Genomic DNA, 19,836 nt, shown 5'->3' on the forward strand with positions numbered 1-19,836 from the left:
CTGCCTCTTCCTTTTAATCTCAGGTAGCAGTGGGCTTCTTTTTTTCTAGTAACACCAGTGGTGCATCCTGACAAAATGCAGACTTGCCAGAATAACGCTTTCCTGTGGTTTCCCGAGCACACATCTAACAGACCAATCCAGCAGCTCTCCTCCTGCCTGCTGAATAAAAATTCGTGTGCTGCTCACAGCCTCATGCTGTCTGAACGGAATGTCTTATGCAGTTTCACCTCCCCTTTTCAGTAGTGCTGCTTCAGGATTGAGTCTTCAAATCATATGACCAGTGCCACAGCAAATTTATTCTGCATACTAAATGAGACTTCCCCATGAGACACTGCTAATATCTGCAGAGAATCTCAGGTAATTGAACCCCTCCCTTTGGCAGACACGCACACACACACACACATGCTTCATTTGCCATCTTTCATGTAATAATCCAGCAAGCAGATCGGAAAGAGTTTATGATGCTTCCTGGCCCTCATCCTGGCAACGTTAAGGATTCTCATCATCTCGCCTCCAGCAGATGTTGCCAAGCCAGAGATGGAGTTACAAAGAAATACTCAGAGCAGGGACCACACTGCAAACCCCTGCTGCAGTAGTCATCCTTCTACTGAGTATAGGAAATAAAGGAATGATTATAAGGTAACGCTGTAACAAGATCTACATTTTACCTACATGGAGACACTGTTACCAGACTGTAAAAAAACAGTAAAAATACCTGATTCTAATTTCTCCTTGTTCTGTAAGCCTTACCACAGATATTCATTCAAAATAGCTGTCTTTATTGTCAGACCAACAGCCCAAATTATAAATGCAACTCCTTACCCTTTTTTAATCAAGTTCCCTGAGATTCCTGGGAAAGCTTTCAGCTTTGGCAACAGGAAAGCATCACAACTGCTATACCAGATTCACACCAACAGAAAAGTTATATGATGAGCTCTTGTGCTTAGAAACACCCACAGCCTAACTCTTGTTCTTCCTACCTAACATTTTGGATCACTTAAAATTTTTCTCCTGGTCTCTGGATTTCTCTTTGGAGTAATGAGTTGGATACTCCAGCAGTGGATGTTGCAATAATCCAAAGTGAAACAGGAATGATGCTAAAATGCCATACTAAAGGCTTTAAACATATATTTTCAATTCCTGTTACCCTTGGACTCTTTCTTCACTCATTCCCCTTTATGCCTCAGAAATGATACAAGTCTCTCTAGGTTTTGTTTGAAAGAGATTAACATGCACTTTATAATATAAATCGGAGAAGAATGACTTACTGGGAGAGCTTATCTGCAAATGAAAGATCCACCCGACCTGCTGCTCACATGCCTCTCTCTCAAACCATTCTTAATTACAGCCCTTCCATGTGAGACTTACAGATTCTCCCAGAATCTGTACATCAGACTTCAGAGGCCCCTTTTAAACTGGGGGATTAAAAGCCTATAAGAAGTGATTAATGCAGTATGAGAATGCCTATGTATATGAATGCTCTTTGTGTATATCTATATACATGGCTATAATATTTATCATGGTTAATTATTTAAAACCTTGTTTCCCTTCTGGCTTTGATAAATACATGGTAGGTGCCCAGAAACAATATATTTCTGTGCACATCCTCAGCTTTACCCACAACAGAAAGAAAAGGTGCAGATACACACAGGCATATAAATACACACAGAGGACACTGGGTTTTTTTCCTAAGATTTTCAGACATAGGGACCATACTTCCAAGCTTTTTGTCATAATCATGAAACCAGATGTGGATTTTCTTCAAAACAAATTTGTAACACGATCAGGAAGCTGGGAACAGGGTCAGGATCAAACAACAGGAAGTGGCAACACTGCTGACACTGTTGTTTCCAAGGTGTTTCTGTTCACAAGAAGCCTCTCTGTGTCCAGAACCCACTTTGGTTCGCTTTCTCTGCTGTGAGAGCTGTGCTGCATGGTGGCTGGGCTCCGGGCAAACGGGAAATGGCACAGGCTGGTGAAGGACTCGAGTAGCCTCCACTGATGTCTGCTGGTGGTAGTGAGGGGAAGCAGGAGCGAGCAGCGAGGGCTGGGGGGAGCACACATCCCTGATAAGTAAATCAGGACGCGAGAGGCCCTTTTGCAGGAGGGTCTCTTGCACGTCTGGAGAGCAGTGTGCCCGCTTGCAATGTGCTGCCTCACCTGACTGGCCATCACGGCAAGAAACTGCTTGCTGCTGAGTGTTCAGTGTGGGAGCAGAGCCTGTCCTGCCCAAGCTGCTTTGGGTGGATGGAGGAAGGTGCTTCACCCCCCATGGGGGGCTCAGCAGCCCTCAGCTTCCTCAGAAGGGGACTCGCAGTCCCCCTTGCCACCGCCAGCTTCCCTCAGAACACCTGCAGGCAGGCTGAGAGTGAGACAAAGACAGACCTGTTTCTGAGGGCTAGGGTCAGGTCAGTGTCTGTGCACGAGGGAAAGTGGCCCTGTCAAAAACGCCTGTGCCTCCTGAAGGGAACTGGTGAGTAAGAGCCTGTTTCAGGAGACTTCGTGCTTCTGCCTAGACGAGCTGTTTTCTGGGCACCATGGACCTCTGCACGCTCTCCTGCATCTCTGCTTTGGATGTTTATTCTCTGAAGCTGTTTGACATGAACTTCTACCTCTAACAGAACCAGAGAGCACCCCATGTGCATTGAGCTCAGTGTGTTCCCTCAGGAGGCGGCTATTTGGCCCTGCAGAGAGGCAGCGCCATGGCCTTGGGAAGTGCAGCCTGGGGAAATGGCAGCTGCTCTCCTGACATGCTTGCTGGGGAGCACAGGCCGGGAAGAAGGGACTGTGGCACTAAGGCTCTAGGGAGGGGATGCTCAGCTCTCCAGTGTCTAAAGGAAACAAACTCCAGGTGAATAATGATTATCAGCAGATTGTATTGCATCAGGGGAGTTGGTGTGTGATCCCAGAGGATGAGCCAGACACCTGGTGTGAAGGAGACTTTGTGAAGGCTAAAACATGAGCCCTCCATAGACTGTGGGTGATCTCCACAAGTTTCTCACAGAGAGGATTCTGTGTTTCAGAGCTACAGGCTGTTTTGAAGCAGAGTCCTGGCCCCTTTCCTGTGGGTTCACAAAGCTCCTGCACTTGAAGGTGGGTGGTGGCAGGACTCCACCTGAGGCTTCCCTGCCTGCTTGAAGGTCTGAGGTGGGCATGAGGCTCCAGCACTGCTTGGATGTGGATGTGGATGTGGACGTGGACGTGGACGTGGACAGGTGAGTCCTGTGCTTTCCATTTCTGTTGCTTTTTTCATCTTAAGAATCAGTCCAGTATGGGACTTAAGCTCAGTAAAGTGACTGTAAGCCCAGCTGGGAGGACTAACATAGTGCACAACTTCTCTTGTGTTACAGCAATGGTTTCTTTTTAGTTGACTTTAATTTTTGATATCTATTTCTTACTTAGAGAAAAACATCCAATTAATGTTGTTGTGTTCTTGGGTGATATGAAAATCTAGGTTTGGGTGTTTTTGTACTATCTGCTGAGGTAGGAGCATTCCTTCTGAGCACTTCTGTAAGGACAGCCATTTCTGCAAGGGACTTGAATCTTTCTTGAAAACTCTGAAGTAACTTAAAGGCAAATCCCACCTCTGTCTAGATTCCCTGTGGTGTAAATGCATGGACTGTGATTAATATTGGCAGGGTCTCAAGTGTATCTGCTCTGGGAATTTGCTTCCCCTTTAGGTTAAACCGAAAGATGCCAACAGCAGAAGTAAGCGGAGCTGGACTGGCAGCAGCTCAGCCCAGAGATCCCAGAGAGAGGGACTTGGGGAAACAAAGCAGAAATTGAGGTACCAGCATGGCTTCCCTGTAAATAGCATTTGGTAGAGTTCAGAGGGAGTTTGTTGTGCATGTGTGAGTGATGCCCCAAAATTTCATAGAGACCAAAGTCTGAATGTTTTCTCACAGTGCTAAAGCAGTCGCCATACATTGGTGGGGATGATACAACACTAACAGGGACAGCTATTTTTAAGTCAGAAAAATAAGTTTTTGTGTTAATGTTGTTTTGTGCAAAGAAGCAAAAATCTTTAAGCACAATGTGTTCTTCAGCTGTTTGCAGTTTGGGGAGTGTTGTAGGGTATTTTCAGATTACATTTAGAATGTTTTCCCCAGTAATTTGTGTTCAGAAAGACAACTGGATAAACTTATATGCTGCCATCTCTCAGAAGCTGAAGGTTTTGCCTGTTCCCATGTCCTCTGCAGTGTTACTCTGAGGGTTGGAGGCACAGGTCGCTGCAGGGTAGCTCAGTCACCTGTGGTTTGCCCCAAGAGCACCCTGCAGGTATAGCCATGTGTGCTCTTGGTCTCGGGGTACTTCAGGTGCTGACAGTCTGCACATGGCCTCAAGGTTATTTTCTCCATGCAATGTGCACATGGGTATGCTGTGATGTGCACAAGGGCTCCATGCTGGCTCTGAGAGGGGCAATAAATCTATGTGTGTCTGGTGGTTTCCCTTGATGTACACGTGTGGTGTATAACCGTAGCAAAACAGGCTTCCCAGGGGATAATAAGTGCTGCCCGTACCAGCCCCATGGGTGGGGAGGTTTCTGCTGGCTGGTCTGGTGGGGCAAGCTGCAGCTCTCTGCCAGGAGGGCCTCCTTTGAGGTCCTGCTAACATGTTTGACACCTGCACAAGTACACATGCCAGAGTCAGCTTCAAGGGGGAAACCACTAATTGCTCATCCCTCTGGAGCAAGGGCACATGCTGATGAGCCCAATGACTCTCACACGTGCCTGTGACTCCTGATCAATGGATCAATATTTACTTCACACAGCCAGATTGTCTCCTTCACTTTTGAGGGAATTAATATTTTGGACCAGCATTACACCAAGGTTGATAGCACTAGACTGTTACAGGCGACTCTGAGCTCTTAGCAGTCTGAGGATTTGCATGTCACTAGGATCCCAGGGTCTGCTGTCAGACAGGCAATGCATCAATATGTCCTGCAAGCTGAGATGCTGCCAAGTTCTCTGTCCTCATGGTTCACCTTAGCATTGTCTGTTTTGTCTGTCATGGGAACTGCATCTCAGCAAAGCCACAGCAAGCTGTGGGCTTGCAGGTAAGGGCACAGAGCAGCTGACAAGACACAAATTTGGAACAGCACACCTATATGAATATGGGGCTAGGCTGACTTCCCACACTTTAGTCAGTCCTTTCTTTCAAGCTCCTTTTACAAGCCTGCAGACTCACCTGCCTGGCAGACTCTAGCTAGTGTTCAGCAGAATTCAGTGCAGAAAAGCTCATGTTCTTGGTTCATGGGGTTTCTTATCTGTCCCCAGGATGTGTTCCTTTGTTTCCCAAATATTGCATAGGTTCTGTTGCACAGTATCTGTATATATGATTGTCATAAAACTGGTTTTCTTATGGATTTGTAGCTGAATCCAAAAGACATACTTAGGAATCCTGTTTCTGCCTTTACTTAGTTAGATCCATGTGATTCTGATAATCTTCTGTGAAGGGAGGGATGGACTGGGTAGACTTGGACACGTGCATGTGCCTCTGGACTCTGGACTGACAAGTGAGCAATCAATCCAGCTTTCAGTAAATGAGCTGTAGCCAGCAGCAATTGCATTGATTGTCTCTTGTGACAGGTAGTTTTGCAGTTAGAGTGGGGAAGGGGGTGGGGAGGATTCCTTTCACAGGAGAGCTCCAGTCCAGGCAAGGGGAGGAGAAATGGGAGTGCCTTGTGCTTGCTTCCCATAAACCAGCTTGCGTCTGCTGCCTGTCAGGAGGCAAAGGCTCTGCCTCTTAAATTGGCATCTCTATTACCAGAACATCATGTTCAATTCAACAAGAAGTTTATTTTCATCCTTCCTATAAGTAGCTGTGATGAGGACGTGTGCCAGGGCTTGAGTCACCCCCATGCTGCACTGTGGCAGTGCAGTGCTGCTGGCAATGTACAATTATGGGTAGTAGTAAATTCTTGGTAGGAGGGACTTGCCTTTCACAGTCTGTACAAAATTAGAAGGCAGACACTGAGACACAAACTTGTTTTACCCCAAGGTTATTCTGGAGCATGTAAAAAATGGTAGCTGAGTGATGTGCCAGCATTTCCTGTAACAGGGAAGAGTAGTTGCTGCTATTCTTTGATAGAGCAATATGACAAACAGGAGATGGTATGATAGATTTCGTGAGTCGTATGCAAAAACTTTTACTTTCTTTGCCCAATATTTCTATGTTCCTCCATAGTCTATTTCTTGCATCCAATGAATAAAACTGCCTTTGGGTGTCCAGTAAAAGATGCTGGATAAAGGCAGAGGCTGTGTACATTGCCTTAATTATGTATCTTACTCATTTGTTTGGCCTTTAGTTCTGGCTGGAATTTCAAGGCTGGAAATCAGCAAGAGTTTCAGTTAATTACGCTGTCACTCATTTTCCAGGCAATTACAGTTGTCCATCATTATAATTTCTGTGATATAAGCCCTGCAATGAGGAGTTCAGATTTCAGCTGGAATAAATACTACATACTTGCCCAGGGTGACCCTTGTATCATAACCCACTGTCCATGAATGACCTACATCCTTGTGACAAGTTTGCTATTGCAGAGTGTTACTTGGTGATAATCACTGTGTGGGCTGAAATACACCAACAGAGCTAGGTTCTAATTATGTGAGAGGATTCAGATGGAGAAGGCTTTACAGTAATCACTGTTTTCACCACCTGTGAAAGCCCTGCTGTATTTGACCTTTGGTTTCATAGTTTTCTTCATGTGTGAGAAAGAAAGGCCAGACACACCTGGAGAGCAAAGCCTGCCTCTCAGTTCAAAGGCCTGCTGCAAATCTCAGTAAGATACTGAGCATCCTTCCATCACCTTCAGGAGGCTTTTGCTTTCATACCTCTCTTAACATGCAGTTAAGGGCTCTTGAAGGATGTTGTGGTGCATTCCAGGCCTGACATAACATAAGGGTTTCCATTTTCAGTTGAGCTATTAGTTAATATACAAGAACAAATGAGTCTATATTAGGGTGTAAATGTAATAGCTTCTTACTTCAGAACAGGAGCTTTCTGCTATCCCTTCCATCTCCTCCCCCACTCTGTGGTTTAAAAGAGCTGTTAGATAGCATATCTATCCTGTTTGTAGGAGAATTACGATACTTAGTCATTAGTGTGACAAAAGTACAATCAATTATTCAACCAAAGACATGCTCTTTTGGTAGCAGTGTCAGCATGAGCAACTCTGCTACTTGCTCTTGCTTCTGCGTTGCCTTGCAGCTGGGCAAAGATCTGGTTTGGGGAATACATTCATGCTAAAAATAGCTCAGCAAGAAAAACTGCTGAAAGAACATGTTCTTCAGATAACAGCACAAGTGGTGCAGGCTCCCAGTGCAGCTCCGCTGCTGAAGCCTGATGAGGGCTCAGGGCTGTGTATTAAAATACATGTTGAAAGGTCTTTCAGGTGAAACCGTGTGCTGGTTATGACCTGGGTCACACTCTGCAGGTCACTGAAAATGGTTAATAATGTTTCATTACAAAGTAATAGACTATTTATATTTTTTCTTTTTTTTTTTTTTTTAATCTCTGAAGCAGGAGTAAAACTCTGGAGCCCTGTGTTCCCACAGGAAAAAACCCAACAATGTTACATATCTCTGGTTTAGGCAAATTGAGAACATTGTGGGCTTGATGCTTCAGGATAAGCAAATAGGAAGAATCATGTAATTCCCATGGTTTTAGTTCTATCCTATTGTGTATGTATTACCATTATATTATTTTAAAAAAAGACATCTGCCACTGCTGAAATGATAGTAACATCAACTCTGATAGAAACTTCTTGAGCAACAGCAGGGACTCTGCTAGTCAACCACTGGTAGACCAGAAGCAAAACTTTGCTCATTGGTGGGGACTGCCACTTTACTGAGACAATACTCCTAGCAAAACAGCTGTATACTCCTCGGTAATGATATGTACAAAAAGAAACAAAAAAGAAGGTATGTTTTAGCTTCACTATACAAATGATGCCTAATACAGTGCCTGTGCTTGATCTCCTGCAGGGAGATCTCCTGCAGGCCAGCCCTGACCATATGAGAAATGAAGTGTCTGTAGGCTCATGATTCAACTTCCCAGGCAGCCAGGAACACAATTTCAGTCACTGCAGTCAGCGAGAACAGGGACAGGAGGACAGAAAGACATGCCAGTTGGACTGTAGAATTAGCTGCAATTCAGAATCCCTCAAACAGAAGTGCAGTACATGGATGGAAACATCCAAAATGTCCTGAATTGAGCTAGGATGCTCCCTGTTGCACAGCTAGCATTAAGATCCTGCAATACCATCCACTTAACCTATAAACAGTTGCTCTTATTAACAGATGCCACTGCAGTTGTACTACTGTGGGATTTGGGTCACTGGAAGAAACCACAACTGGATTTGCAGAGAGCAGACAAAGAAACATTGGTATGCATAGCTTGTCAGCCTGCCTCTGCTGGCTATATGTAAATTCTCCTGCACCCCTCATTTAAAACAAAATAATTTGGGAATGGCTATTCTTGCTCTGAATACAAACTGCTGAGAGTTTCCCCATGAGATGTGAGCTCTGAAGAACTTACTTCTCTATTCCCTGTAACCTGTATTGGTATATAGAGGACCCTTTGGCAATCTGTGAAGTTACAAATAAACACCTGAACACGTATTTGCCACTGAAAAGTGTTGCATAAAGCAATAGCAAGGATTTACCCCAGAGCTGGTGATATCAAGCTGTGTGGGCCTACTAACCCAGCAGCGTCAAACCCTAGCAGGAGAGGGCATGCTGCTGCACTTTGCAGACTGGTTGGAATGTCAGGCTTCATGCCAAAGGACACCTTCTTAATTACTGAAGTCAGTCAAGGGAAGTGGAGCACTTTCGTGGCTTTGTGGAATCCCTAAAGAAAAAAAACCCTAAATGATAGTGATTCCTAAAGTTGCAAATTCTTCTGGGATAGACAGTCCTGGCTGGGACCATATGTATGACTGCACACCTGCTATCAAATTGCAGGAATCTCTCTGGGAACGCTCTTCCTGGCAACGCAAGTACTCTCTAGTTCTTGCCTGTTACTCACCCACACAGCATCTCCAAAAGGACGGGATATCCCTGTCTTCAGATAGCATATCGCCATCTGTTGTACTATTTTCTGTTTCTCTTGTGCATGCTATTGTTAGCCCAGTATTTTTCAGCACACAGCTAGACCAACAGTTTGCCCTCATGCTGTCATTAACCAAGGCTGGCCAGCCTTTGCCCACAGCATGTTCTGAATACTGCTTCTTTATTGCATTCCTATTTGGTTTTTTTTAATCTTTTGAGTTATTTGTTGATTTTCAATGCAAAGAGAGTTCCTGCTATCAGCATTCAGAGTGAAAAGAGAGATTTCACTGCCAACTTGGAGATGTGGCCCAGCACCCTGCAGGATTGCGAGTCTCCTGGTCACAACAGGAATAATCATCTGTGGTTTAGTTGTTTCACCAGCAGATCTCTGTAGAGCTGGTCTATAGGGTTATCACTATCGTACAGAATAGGAAAATGTGGCAAAGTGTCTTGGCTGAAAAACGAGGCTTACAGACACGCCAGGGAGTTATTAATTTCCCACTGCAAATAGCATTTCAGTGATTATGTTTTCCTTTGGTTTTAAATTGGGCTGAGAGAGGAGTATGGCTTGCCACTTGATGCCACAAAGTGTGACACCGAGTGTTACCAACAGGCTAACCTACGTGGAAATGCAGAGAGGATTTGAATTCAGAAACATCCTCACATTCTGTCTAATCTTCCCCAAAGCTTTCTGCAACCCTCCTTCGTTCCATATAGGATCCTGCATTTAGTTCTGGTGATGTAAATCCAAATAGAGGTTGCTGGCAAATCTCAGTCAGGACAGAAAATTCTGACCTTTTGAAATCTGGGTTGAATAAACATAAGAATTTAATTAGGTAACATTTGCTGTTGACCTGAGCATTTCCTTTTAATATTACTGCTATGATTTCTTGTGGTACAACATACATTGTCTTTCACTGTCAAAGTACAAGGCTGTGAAAACCTTTGTGATCTCTCCATATTCTTGGAAAAGGATTCAATTTTAAGGAGACACATGTGTCTCCTTAGAGCTGCTTTCTGACTGCTAGGATAAGAGTAATCTAAGCAGAGCAGTGTAATGTGGGAGTAACTTCAAGGCCCTTGACTCTCTGCAGATGAGATCCATCATACGCTGCTTTTCTAAGCTTTGGAGCATGTTTTTTTCAAGGCAACTGTTGCACAGCAAGTCGCAGGTAATCCTGCCTTTGAATGCTGGGCTTCCAAGCCACCAGCTAGTCCCTGCTAAACTGAGCCTCTCACTCTATGTAGACCTAAGTTTGATATTTCCACATGCCTCTTGTTCACCATTAACTTTTTCCTGTACGTTGTAAACAAGCTGCAAAAGTTTTCTTTAAACTTCATTGCTTGATGACTGTAAATATAACTTTGCCACATTAGTAGTGGTTTGATTAACCTTTAGTTAAGGAAGAGTTTTTTTCCCCTTTTGGGTGGTATTTGGAAGTACTGTAGCCAATCCCTGTGAGAATTACAGTACAAGGCTCAGTGTAGCCTGGCCAGAAGATGGCTTTTGCAGATCCCCTCAAATGAGCCTGATCCCTTTGCAATAGACCAGCTGTTACCTGGAGATGCTGTTGGGACATCCTGGCTTTTTAATTGCTTTTAACATGATTTCTGAAAAACTAATGAAGTATTAATTCACTCAGAATTTAATTTGCTTAATGAATATGATCATCTCCAGCAAATGGCAATGGTTGCTCATCTGTGAGTCATGTAGTCTTGATTTCTGAGGGCTTTCTTCAACAGTGGGGCAGTGATGGTTTTATCATGGTGTTTGCTCTTGGCCTAGTGGCATTTTACATAATTTTAACAAAATACCTGTCACATCTTTGTACAACAATGAACAAAGTAGACTGAAGTAACCTGTTGCTAATGTGATTTAAGACCCAGATTTTACCAATACACTGGTTCTTTGAGAAGGTGTGTTTCCTATTTGCCTTGATACACTTCTTTGCGTTAAGTGGACTTTGAACAGGAGGTCCCCAGCCTCCAGAGGTGTCTGGTTTTTTCTTATTTCACTGCATAAATGCTTGAGCATGGCTTGATAAATCTGGGAGTCCTTTTTTGTCTTTTGATCTGTTACGTGTGAGAACTAAAGAAAAAGATAGTAAATGAGAATGATTTCCAGGGTTAAAAAACCCCACTGTATAGTTTGGAGAAGTCAAAGAAGTGTGCTGGCAACTTAAGGAAACTTGCCCTTCTCTGTTTGACCCAAGCAGCTTCCAAGCTACACAAATAACAGGAAAAACCCCACAAGACCTGATTATAGAACTGCAACTTGCCAGGTGGGTACAGGCAATAGAATCACAAACGTGTATCAATAATTAAAATGTAGTCCTAGCTAAGGCTGCACAATATCCATTAAACAGTGTTTGATTAAAACATATGCCCTTCTGTTCTGACCACTTTTTCTTTCCTTCCCCCTCCTTATTTTCTAAATATTTATTCATTTTTCACCCCCTCTTGCATTCTCTAAGGTTGTTTAGCAAGGTAGAAACTGTGCTAGACTGACCCAGTTTTCCTCTATGAAAGCAGCAATCCCAAGGCTTAATTCCTGGGAGGAATTAAGATCTTGAATGAACCAGGCTACAGAAGTTGTTCTCAGAGCCACAGGAGGAAACTGTAGTAACTCAAACAGTATTTGGAGCACCAGCAACTGCACTGTTTGAATTGCAGGTCCTTTGGATCACATGTGATCAGCCAGTCCTTGGAATGCTCAGGTTCTTTATGCAAAGATGACTTCTGACAGCACTGCCCCATAAATCAGTGATAACATATTCCTGTGATGCTCGCCATACACCCTCGGGGTGTAGAAATTTAGTGGGAGAAGTTAATTCTGTCTACCCAAGTGTTCTGCTGGCAATTCCCAGAGTTACAGTGAAACTCCTATATACCCAGTCTGCATATAAATTCGGCTAGGTTTAAAAGCAGGGGAGAGAACCAACCCAACACCAAAACTCCCCATCTTTCTTTTTTGCTCTTATGTGCTTTCATGTGGCAAGTCAGAAACTGGGTATGTTAAAACTGACAAACTTGCAGCTGAAGTTCTTTCTGCCTGAGATTTTGCTCATATCAGTTCATAGCATTTTGGATATACAGTGTCCATCCTGTCTTGCTTCTGTTTCAACTACAGTGAAGTAAGTGCTTGGCTTTAAGTGCATAAAACTTGCTTCCTGAATTTCATTAACAGGTCTAAACCAACACGAAAAAGCCAAATAATCTCAGTACCACAGTGACTATCGCCACAAATAGGAAGTGCAGACACCATGAGTGCCTGAATCCCTGCTCAACACTGGGGTTATCAGGAGCTCACAACTGCTGCAGTAGCTTGTTCTGGTCAGGGTTTTGTCATAAAGCAGCACAAAGGGTTGTGACAGCCAGAGAAGCTTCACTGTGGTCCCTATCGATTCAGCTGCACAAATTAAATTAAAGCAATTTGTTCCTGTAATTACTTGTTCTGCAGATCCAAAGTAGCTTAAGGACCTGAATCACAATCCAGAGTAAGGTGAGGCATTGCAGAGCATTATTGGCTTTCTGCAGATTTCCAGGTTGATTTATGACTGCTTGTCACTGGGCAGGGCTTGGGCTCAGCTTTTTAAGGCATTTGTAGGTGCCTCAGTTCTGAGAGATTTGAGCCTGAACACACACTGCTACTGGGAGGCCGTTTGGCAGGGCAGAGCAAGTGCACTGTTTGCTTCCTGAAAATGTTTTTTTTCCTTATTTAGTGATATCTGCTTTAGCAGTTTTCCTGTAAGTTTATTCACACAATTATGCTCCCTTGTGGCACCTCACAGCTTTCCGAACCCTGATGCTGTTTTCTACTTCTCGTTTCATATGTGCCACTTATCCCAGAAGAACTATTCCAGGAATTGACTCTGTGTCCCAGAAAGGGCCCTCCATATTCGTTTCTCTGTTTACACCTGCTGCTCTGATCATCCCTTCCCTGCTGTGCATGACCTGCTGCCCTTGCCTTCACTGTGCCTGGAAAACATGTTTGATTATGAATTCATGGCACTGGAGCCAGAGAAGTAGAACAGAGTTGTACAAAGAGTTAGTGCCTTCCCAGAAGACAATCTCTCATCAGCTCTGCCCTGGACATGTGAAACTTTTACTTGTCCCCAGGCAGTTGTACCTGCCTTCTGCAATGGCACTTCCTGTGTTTGCACAAAGTGAATGTCCATTGTTTAACAGGAGGTGCTTGCTGAATCCTCAGTGATACAGACCTGCACTGAGAACAGCTTTGAGTCATGTGCGTGTTGTTGAAATCCAAAGATAGCACACAGGACTAAGTCCTCCCTGTTGCAGTCCTTTATCAATGAATTAGTGTGTTCAAAAATTCTTGCCAAACATGATGTGGGCTGGTCTGAGACAGCAAATTGCTATTTCTGGTTCAGCTGCAGATCATGGCTCTTGCCCAGAGCTGCTGGGGTGCTCCATAATTAATTGTGCATGCACTTCATTACTGAAGTAACAAGCAACTCTGGTTAAAGAGCTGCTGTCTGGAGGGTCCGTTACAACCAGGGTTTGTTACTTGCTGACAGGGATTCATTTTAGTGAACTTCATTCTATTTTGCAAGTGTAATACCTAAAAGGTAGCAAAGGCTCTTCAGTCCTTAAGGAACAAGGTAGTCAAGGTAAAACACATTGAGATGTACTTGAACATCTTTTAATACAAGTATTTGAGCTGTGCTGCAGCTCCATTGGACCTGAAAAGCCATGTAAACAGGAGGATAAACTGATTAATTGGTTGGAGACATTAACATAATTTGAGCTTTCTTTCCCCTCGATTTTTATCCTTGAAGACTGTCTAATTCTCAGAGTACCTCTGTCAGCAGACACTAAATCTCAGCATCCTTAATTGTAAGACCAATACTGTTTGTCAGTGGGTACAAAACAGGGTTTCCAACTGTGTGTTGCTGCCTGACACCAAGGAATAGGGAGTAACAATGCCTATGGAATCCAGACATCTAAATCCTGGAGGCAACTCTAAAAAATCACAGCTACCACTTGCACCTCCCTCATTTTTCTAATCTTTTCGCCATCCCCTGCAATGTTTTTCTTTACGGTAGCCTGAAAAGCTGAGTCCATAACAGAAAAGGGACAGAAGATTAAGAAAATCCCAAATCCTCACACAGCACCAGGTTTCAAATGCACTTGGGCACTGTGCAAGTTGTTAATAAAATCCCACTGCCTCATGCAAGTCTCCCACAGCAGCCCCCAGCCAGCCCTGCTGCCCGCATCTCCTCTTTCTGCTAGCACAGAGCAGAGAGAGCAGGAGACTCCCCTGGCTTGCACACACACCCATGAAATTAAATGCTAGCTCTATATATAGCTCCTGCCTCATGCAGGAGCTGAGGCTTTCACACACTCCCTCGCTGCACTTGCCAGGGCTATTTTTAGCATTAGTGACAAGGTTACCTGGATTATTCTGCCAAATCAGAATGAAATGCCTTGAATTGTATGCAGATAACATCAGAGATGACAGCTGATCTTTTCATTGTGCCTGCTCCTGCCTTTCTGGCTCTGCAATAAATCTGTGCCAAGTTTTCCCAGCCTTGTGAAATCAGGGCAGTTCCCTGACTTCTACTTCAGAAAAGTGGGAGTTTAAGCACAGTTGGAGATTCATCAAAAAACCTTGATAATCTCCAGGTGAATATAGTCTTATCTCTAAACTGGGCTCACTTCAATATCTACTTGATTTCTGCATTAGGGCTACTAGTAGTTTGTAGATATGCCTTCCCCCCTTTCTTGATCAAAGTCAAATCATATATTCCCCAACATTCAGTGAATTCAGTCCAGTTTCCCATTGAATCTCTCAGTCTGGAAGGCTGATACCTTTTCAGTGCAAAGCTGGACTGAGACATTTCTGTGAAGATGTGGCACTGGACATGCTGTTCTTGAACCATGGCATGGCTTTTGTTTCATTGATAGGTAGAATTTTCCTTTATGACTGCTCAGTGTTGAGCTGTCACGCTTTCTGCTTTTAGGCTGCAAAATCTGAAGTGCTGTTTGCGTGGTATTATTCAGTCTCCACTGTGAACTTCACGCTCTGTTACATGAAGCCAAGGAACAATCCAGGGTCTAATCTGGGTGTGCATTTAGCTACATCTGCAGTTTCTGGGTAAGTCAACTCAAAATGCCTTTCCGAGAACCTTGGGGCACCACTAGAACTACAGATTTCGAGGTGTGGTAAAGTACTTGATAAGATACCTCCTTTTCACTTTATATTGCCAAGAAACCTTTCCCCAGCATGATCCACTTACTCATGCCAACATTCTCAATGTGGTAAAGATCAGTTTTAGGTAGTCGTGCTTTGGTTCCACTCTGTGTCCACAAAAGCATCATTCTTCCTGTCTGACACCTTTGATGCCCACATTACTGTACCTGAATTCCTCTCTCCATAATCTTTTAAGTACTGCTTAATGCATCATGTCTACTTATGCAAATATCCAAGGGGGTGAAAAAGAACATGAAGTGAAAATTACAAGTGTAGTCTTTTCCAGGAATTCATGTTTGCATTGAAACACTAAGTAACAGTGGAGTGCCTTTAATTGTGGCTATACAAGGCATACCAGAGAAGCACCAGCCACCCAGGCAGCTCAAGCATGAACTTTCTAAGCAGTCAGATACCAAATTTAATTAAACAGTCTTTTCCTGTGTCACTCTTCAGTCTAGCAACTATTTTACTCCCCCAGGTTTCAGCTTCTAGAGCAAAGTGAGTCTGTAAGGCAGAAAATGGGTATTGCAAATAATCGTACTTGCAAATGTCTCTTCTGCCTCTTGACACAAAGAGCTCTCAATTCATGGAATTCCATTGAGGGTTTTTTATCTGTGCTCCCAACACATAATAATAGGAACCAAGACCTGTTGTGAGCCCTGTTGCCTAATGCACAGCAGAATATTGCCAGTGCATCCTATGCCTGGGACACTGGGGAAGTGTGAATTAGTAAGAAAAACACCACTGAAAAGGCAAATCTGGGGAAAATGCAATCTCGCCATTTTGGATGGAGGAGGAGGGAGACATACTTGTTTCCATGGCAACAAGTGGGAAACTGAATTGGCTGGGAGCAGGAAATAGGGAAATACGCTTTTCAAAAGCAGCAATGCACATAAATGAATACTTGAATCTGTACTCACACTGCTGTCAGTCAATGGTAAATCTGAAGTCAGTGGACTTACACTGCTGAAATGTAGAATCTGTCTCAAAAGATATAACAGAATTCCTCAATCTCTCTTTTGAGATGGAATGAATGGGAAAATGAACTAAAATAAGGATTTTAGCCTTGACTGCATAAACACTTGTCAGCACAATAGCAAAAAGCTGGTTTTCCCAGCAGGTTCACAATTACCATTGCAATATATTACAGCCAGAACCATTTAAAAATATAACACTTTTGAGAAAACATTAGGTTTTTATCTCTCTGTTTTTGAAGTTACACAGATGCTATTATTCAGTGTACTTTGCACATTATATATGTCAGCACAGCTTTCCCTCCAGAGTATAGGACTGTGGGACTGAGGCAATTTGACAGTGAGCTTTCAAATATGTACAAATGTACTGAGAAATATTGATCTTGAAAACAACTGCCTGTGTATTTGTACTGTGTACTTGCCATTCTCATGCAGCCAGCTGTTGAATAGCTACTCACTAATCTGCCTGGACATTATCTTTTTGTGCTAAAGTACAGGTCTCTAGCATGATGATATATGTGGATTTAGAACCAAGCCATCAAGTCCCATGGCTGTTATCAGTGTTACCAGTGCAGCTGCAGCAGCAGCAGCAATGTGCTCTTGTCTGCATAGGTAGTTGCAAAATAATCCAGAGAACAGACATTTCTATTGGATCCCACTTCCCAACCAGTACCTCACACTAGAACTTTTAGGATTCCTTAGTGATAGACTTCCAAGTTGTCACAAAGAGATTATGCTGCACAAAAATCAGTAAAATTAATAAATTTTAAGAGCATAAAATCTCATCCAAGAGTTTTTCTCTTACCAGAGTGGTTATGTTTCAATGCTACTGCCAGTTTGTGCTCTGAGTGGGAGCTCTGGGATTGTCTGGGTTTTGTGGAGTGAGACCTTCTCAGTTCCAATCAGAAACTCCAGAGGGATATCACTTGGGCTTTGAGTCCTTGGCCTTTACCAGTACTTGCTTTTACTTTTTGTCTTTTTGGACACTTACTTTTCCCGGTATAAATATTTTTCTGCATGCATCCACCACCTGCGCTTGTTTGCATGATCATGTTCTATTCTGTTGGATGAGTTAAGAGCTGAGCTGAGCTCTGCCAATGCACATATGTGCTGGAAGTTGTATGGGAAATTGCTTCCAATCTGTTTTGCCATTCTTGGCTATTCTAGCAATCTCTGCACCGTCTGTTCCTTGAGATGCACTGAATCTCCCACATTCTGGGAGGAAGCTGCTAAATGAAAGCCTGTCTTCCTCTGCTTGGAACAAAGATGGCTTTTAGCCATCCTGTAGATATCACCCGTGAGACTAATGGCCTGTACCAAAGATTGCTTCATAGGGCTACAGCAGACACTACTGAGGCTTCCTTTGCTGTATTTACCCATAGAGAATACATTTCCCAGCTTCTAGTAATGACCAACACTTTTCCTCACCAGCAGAACAGTTCCCTTTTAATTCCTGGTACTGACACTTTATGTATGCCTCCTTTAAAATAATTCTTTAGGATTCTTATTAAGCAAGTGAAATTGTAAATGAAAAGGCTAAAGCCCGTAGTTATACTACCTGAAGCTGTTTTTAGCTGTGATTTCATTAGACATTCACACTAAGAGAAGTCAGACTGTATTGAGTTTTCCTTCCTAAGACAATGGGTATTAATGTGGCACATCTATGATTTACTTGCCAGTACTTCCTTGGAATATAATGTAAATCATAATGTGATATTCTCTACTTGTATGGGATATACATGGGATTTTGTGACAGGGACTGTCATCTCTGTTTTGGGCAGTCACTGGCATGATGCACTGTTCTCCTCTGGGTATTAAGTGCTACCATGATACAAAGAATAAATAGCAGTCACTGAGACTGGAGGAAAGTGATTACTCATCTCCAGTGTTAAAGGAGCATTGTGAAGTGCACCCAAAATCTTGTCTGTGTTCACTCAGCAGTTCATTTCTTAGCTGAGGGCAAGTGTGCCTATGGCAGTGGTGTTTTCCTGCATAAACTCAGGCCTATTTGCTTTGATCCATATGCATACTTCTCATTCCCTGTCCCCTGCGGTAAAGTTTAATCAAATGCACACACATGAATGGAGCTAGTCTAAATATCAATAAGTGCTTCTTTCAGGAGAGGCTTGAGTATTTAATATTTAATAAGCCTTAAAAATGAACTTTTATGCATGTTTCTCAATTTGATTGCAAGCATTTTGGCGGTGAGCAGTGCTTGCTCTCCCAGTGTGGGCAAGCATAGCACAGATTATTTAACAAACCACTTTGTTTCATCTAAAATATTCATGTTTGCAGATATTCAAATGTAACTCTCAAAAAAAAACCCACAAACAAAACCCAAATGGTGCAGTCTGAGCCTCACAGTTACCTTAAATCTTTGCTTTAGGCTACACGCCGCAGTAATGCTGTTTCTCTCTTGGCTCTACCCTGTTGCCCTGGTTACTGATCAAAACCAACTGATCCCTGCTGTCCCTGCTGCTGGACTTGCACAAGCACCTTACTCGTGTGAGGGCAGTGCTCCTGAACCTGCTTCTTCACTAAAGCAGAAATGTAGCCACCATTGTGTATAGCAGCTTTCCTTTGTTCAAATAAATATGCAGCTATAGCAATTGCCTTTATCCTCAAATTCACCTAGCACTGACAAAACAAAATCAGGTTAATGAATAATTCCATTCTTATTTTTGTTAAAGCATTAGCCTTTCTGGAGGACCTCAGAATCTTGATTACATCAAAGAATCATAGATTAAACTAGGTTGGAAAAGACCTTTAAAATCTTCAAGTCCAACCTTTACCCTGGCACTGCCAAGGCCACCACTAACCTGTTTTTTGAATACTTCCTGGGATGGTGGTTCCCCAGCTTCCCTGGGCAGCCTGTTCCGAAGCCTGATCACCCTCTTGGGGAAGAAATTTTTCCTAATATCCAACCTAAATCTCCCCTGGTGCAGCTTGAGGCTGTTGCCTTTTGTCCTGTCTCTTATTACTTGGGAGAAGAGACTGATCTTCACCTCACTACAACCTCCTTTCAGGTAGTTGCAGAGAGCAATAAGGTCTCCCCTGAACCTTGTCTTCTCCAGACTAAACACCCCAGTTCCCTCACCTGTTCCTCATAAGACTTGCTCTCAAGAGCCTTCACCAGCTCCATTGCCCTCTGTTGCTGTGGAGCTGCAGGTACATGTGGCAGAATTTTGTCTCCCACATTAACTTCAGACTTTTTTTCTTTGAATCAAGGGAATCCTGACTGAAGAGGTAGTTGAGATTTCTTTTTTTTTTTCTAAGTGGTTGATGAGCAGGAAATGGACTTGGGGGTGGGTGACAGTGTCTCAGCTGGCAGTAATCACAGGATGCTTCATTGTAAAGAGAAGTTCCCCCCTCTTGTTAGAAGACTTACTTAGAGAGCTTCATTTCAATTTGCTGCCGGATTTCCTGTCTTTCCTCATCTGTCCTCCTTGGGAAAATATTCCTGTCTTCCAGCTCCTGCTTACTTGGTCTGTTTCGTAGTTTTACTGCCAGCAGTTCTTTCTTGCATTTTCTTGGCAAAGTACCTGGGACATGCATTGAAAGGAAAATAATTAGAAAGACAGCTCCTGGAGAGGAGAGG

The 19,836-nt window shown here is 43.3% G+C and overlaps 1 protein-coding gene across 2 annotated transcripts in view; it reads right to left on the bottom strand.

The window, feature by feature from the left end:
* Nucleotides 1-19,836, bottom strand: part of PHACTR3 (phosphatase and actin regulator 3) — a 109,128-nt gene that overhangs the window by 8,221 nt on the left and 81,071 nt on the right. For both annotated transcript variants that reach the window (XM_034066881.1, XM_034066880.1), the window contains exon 8: nucleotides 19,627-19,780. In XM_034066881.1, coding sequence (XP_033922772.1) covers nucleotides 19,627-19,780 — 154 coding nt within the window. The remainder of the gene's footprint in view (nucleotides 1-19,626; nucleotides 19,781-19,836) is intronic.

This window comes from Melopsittacus undulatus, chromosome 10, assembly GCF_012275295.1.
Source record: "Melopsittacus undulatus isolate bMelUnd1 chromosome 10, bMelUnd1.mat.Z, whole genome shotgun sequence".
NCBI lineage: Eukaryota > Metazoa > Chordata > Aves > Psittaciformes > Psittaculidae > Melopsittacus > Melopsittacus undulatus.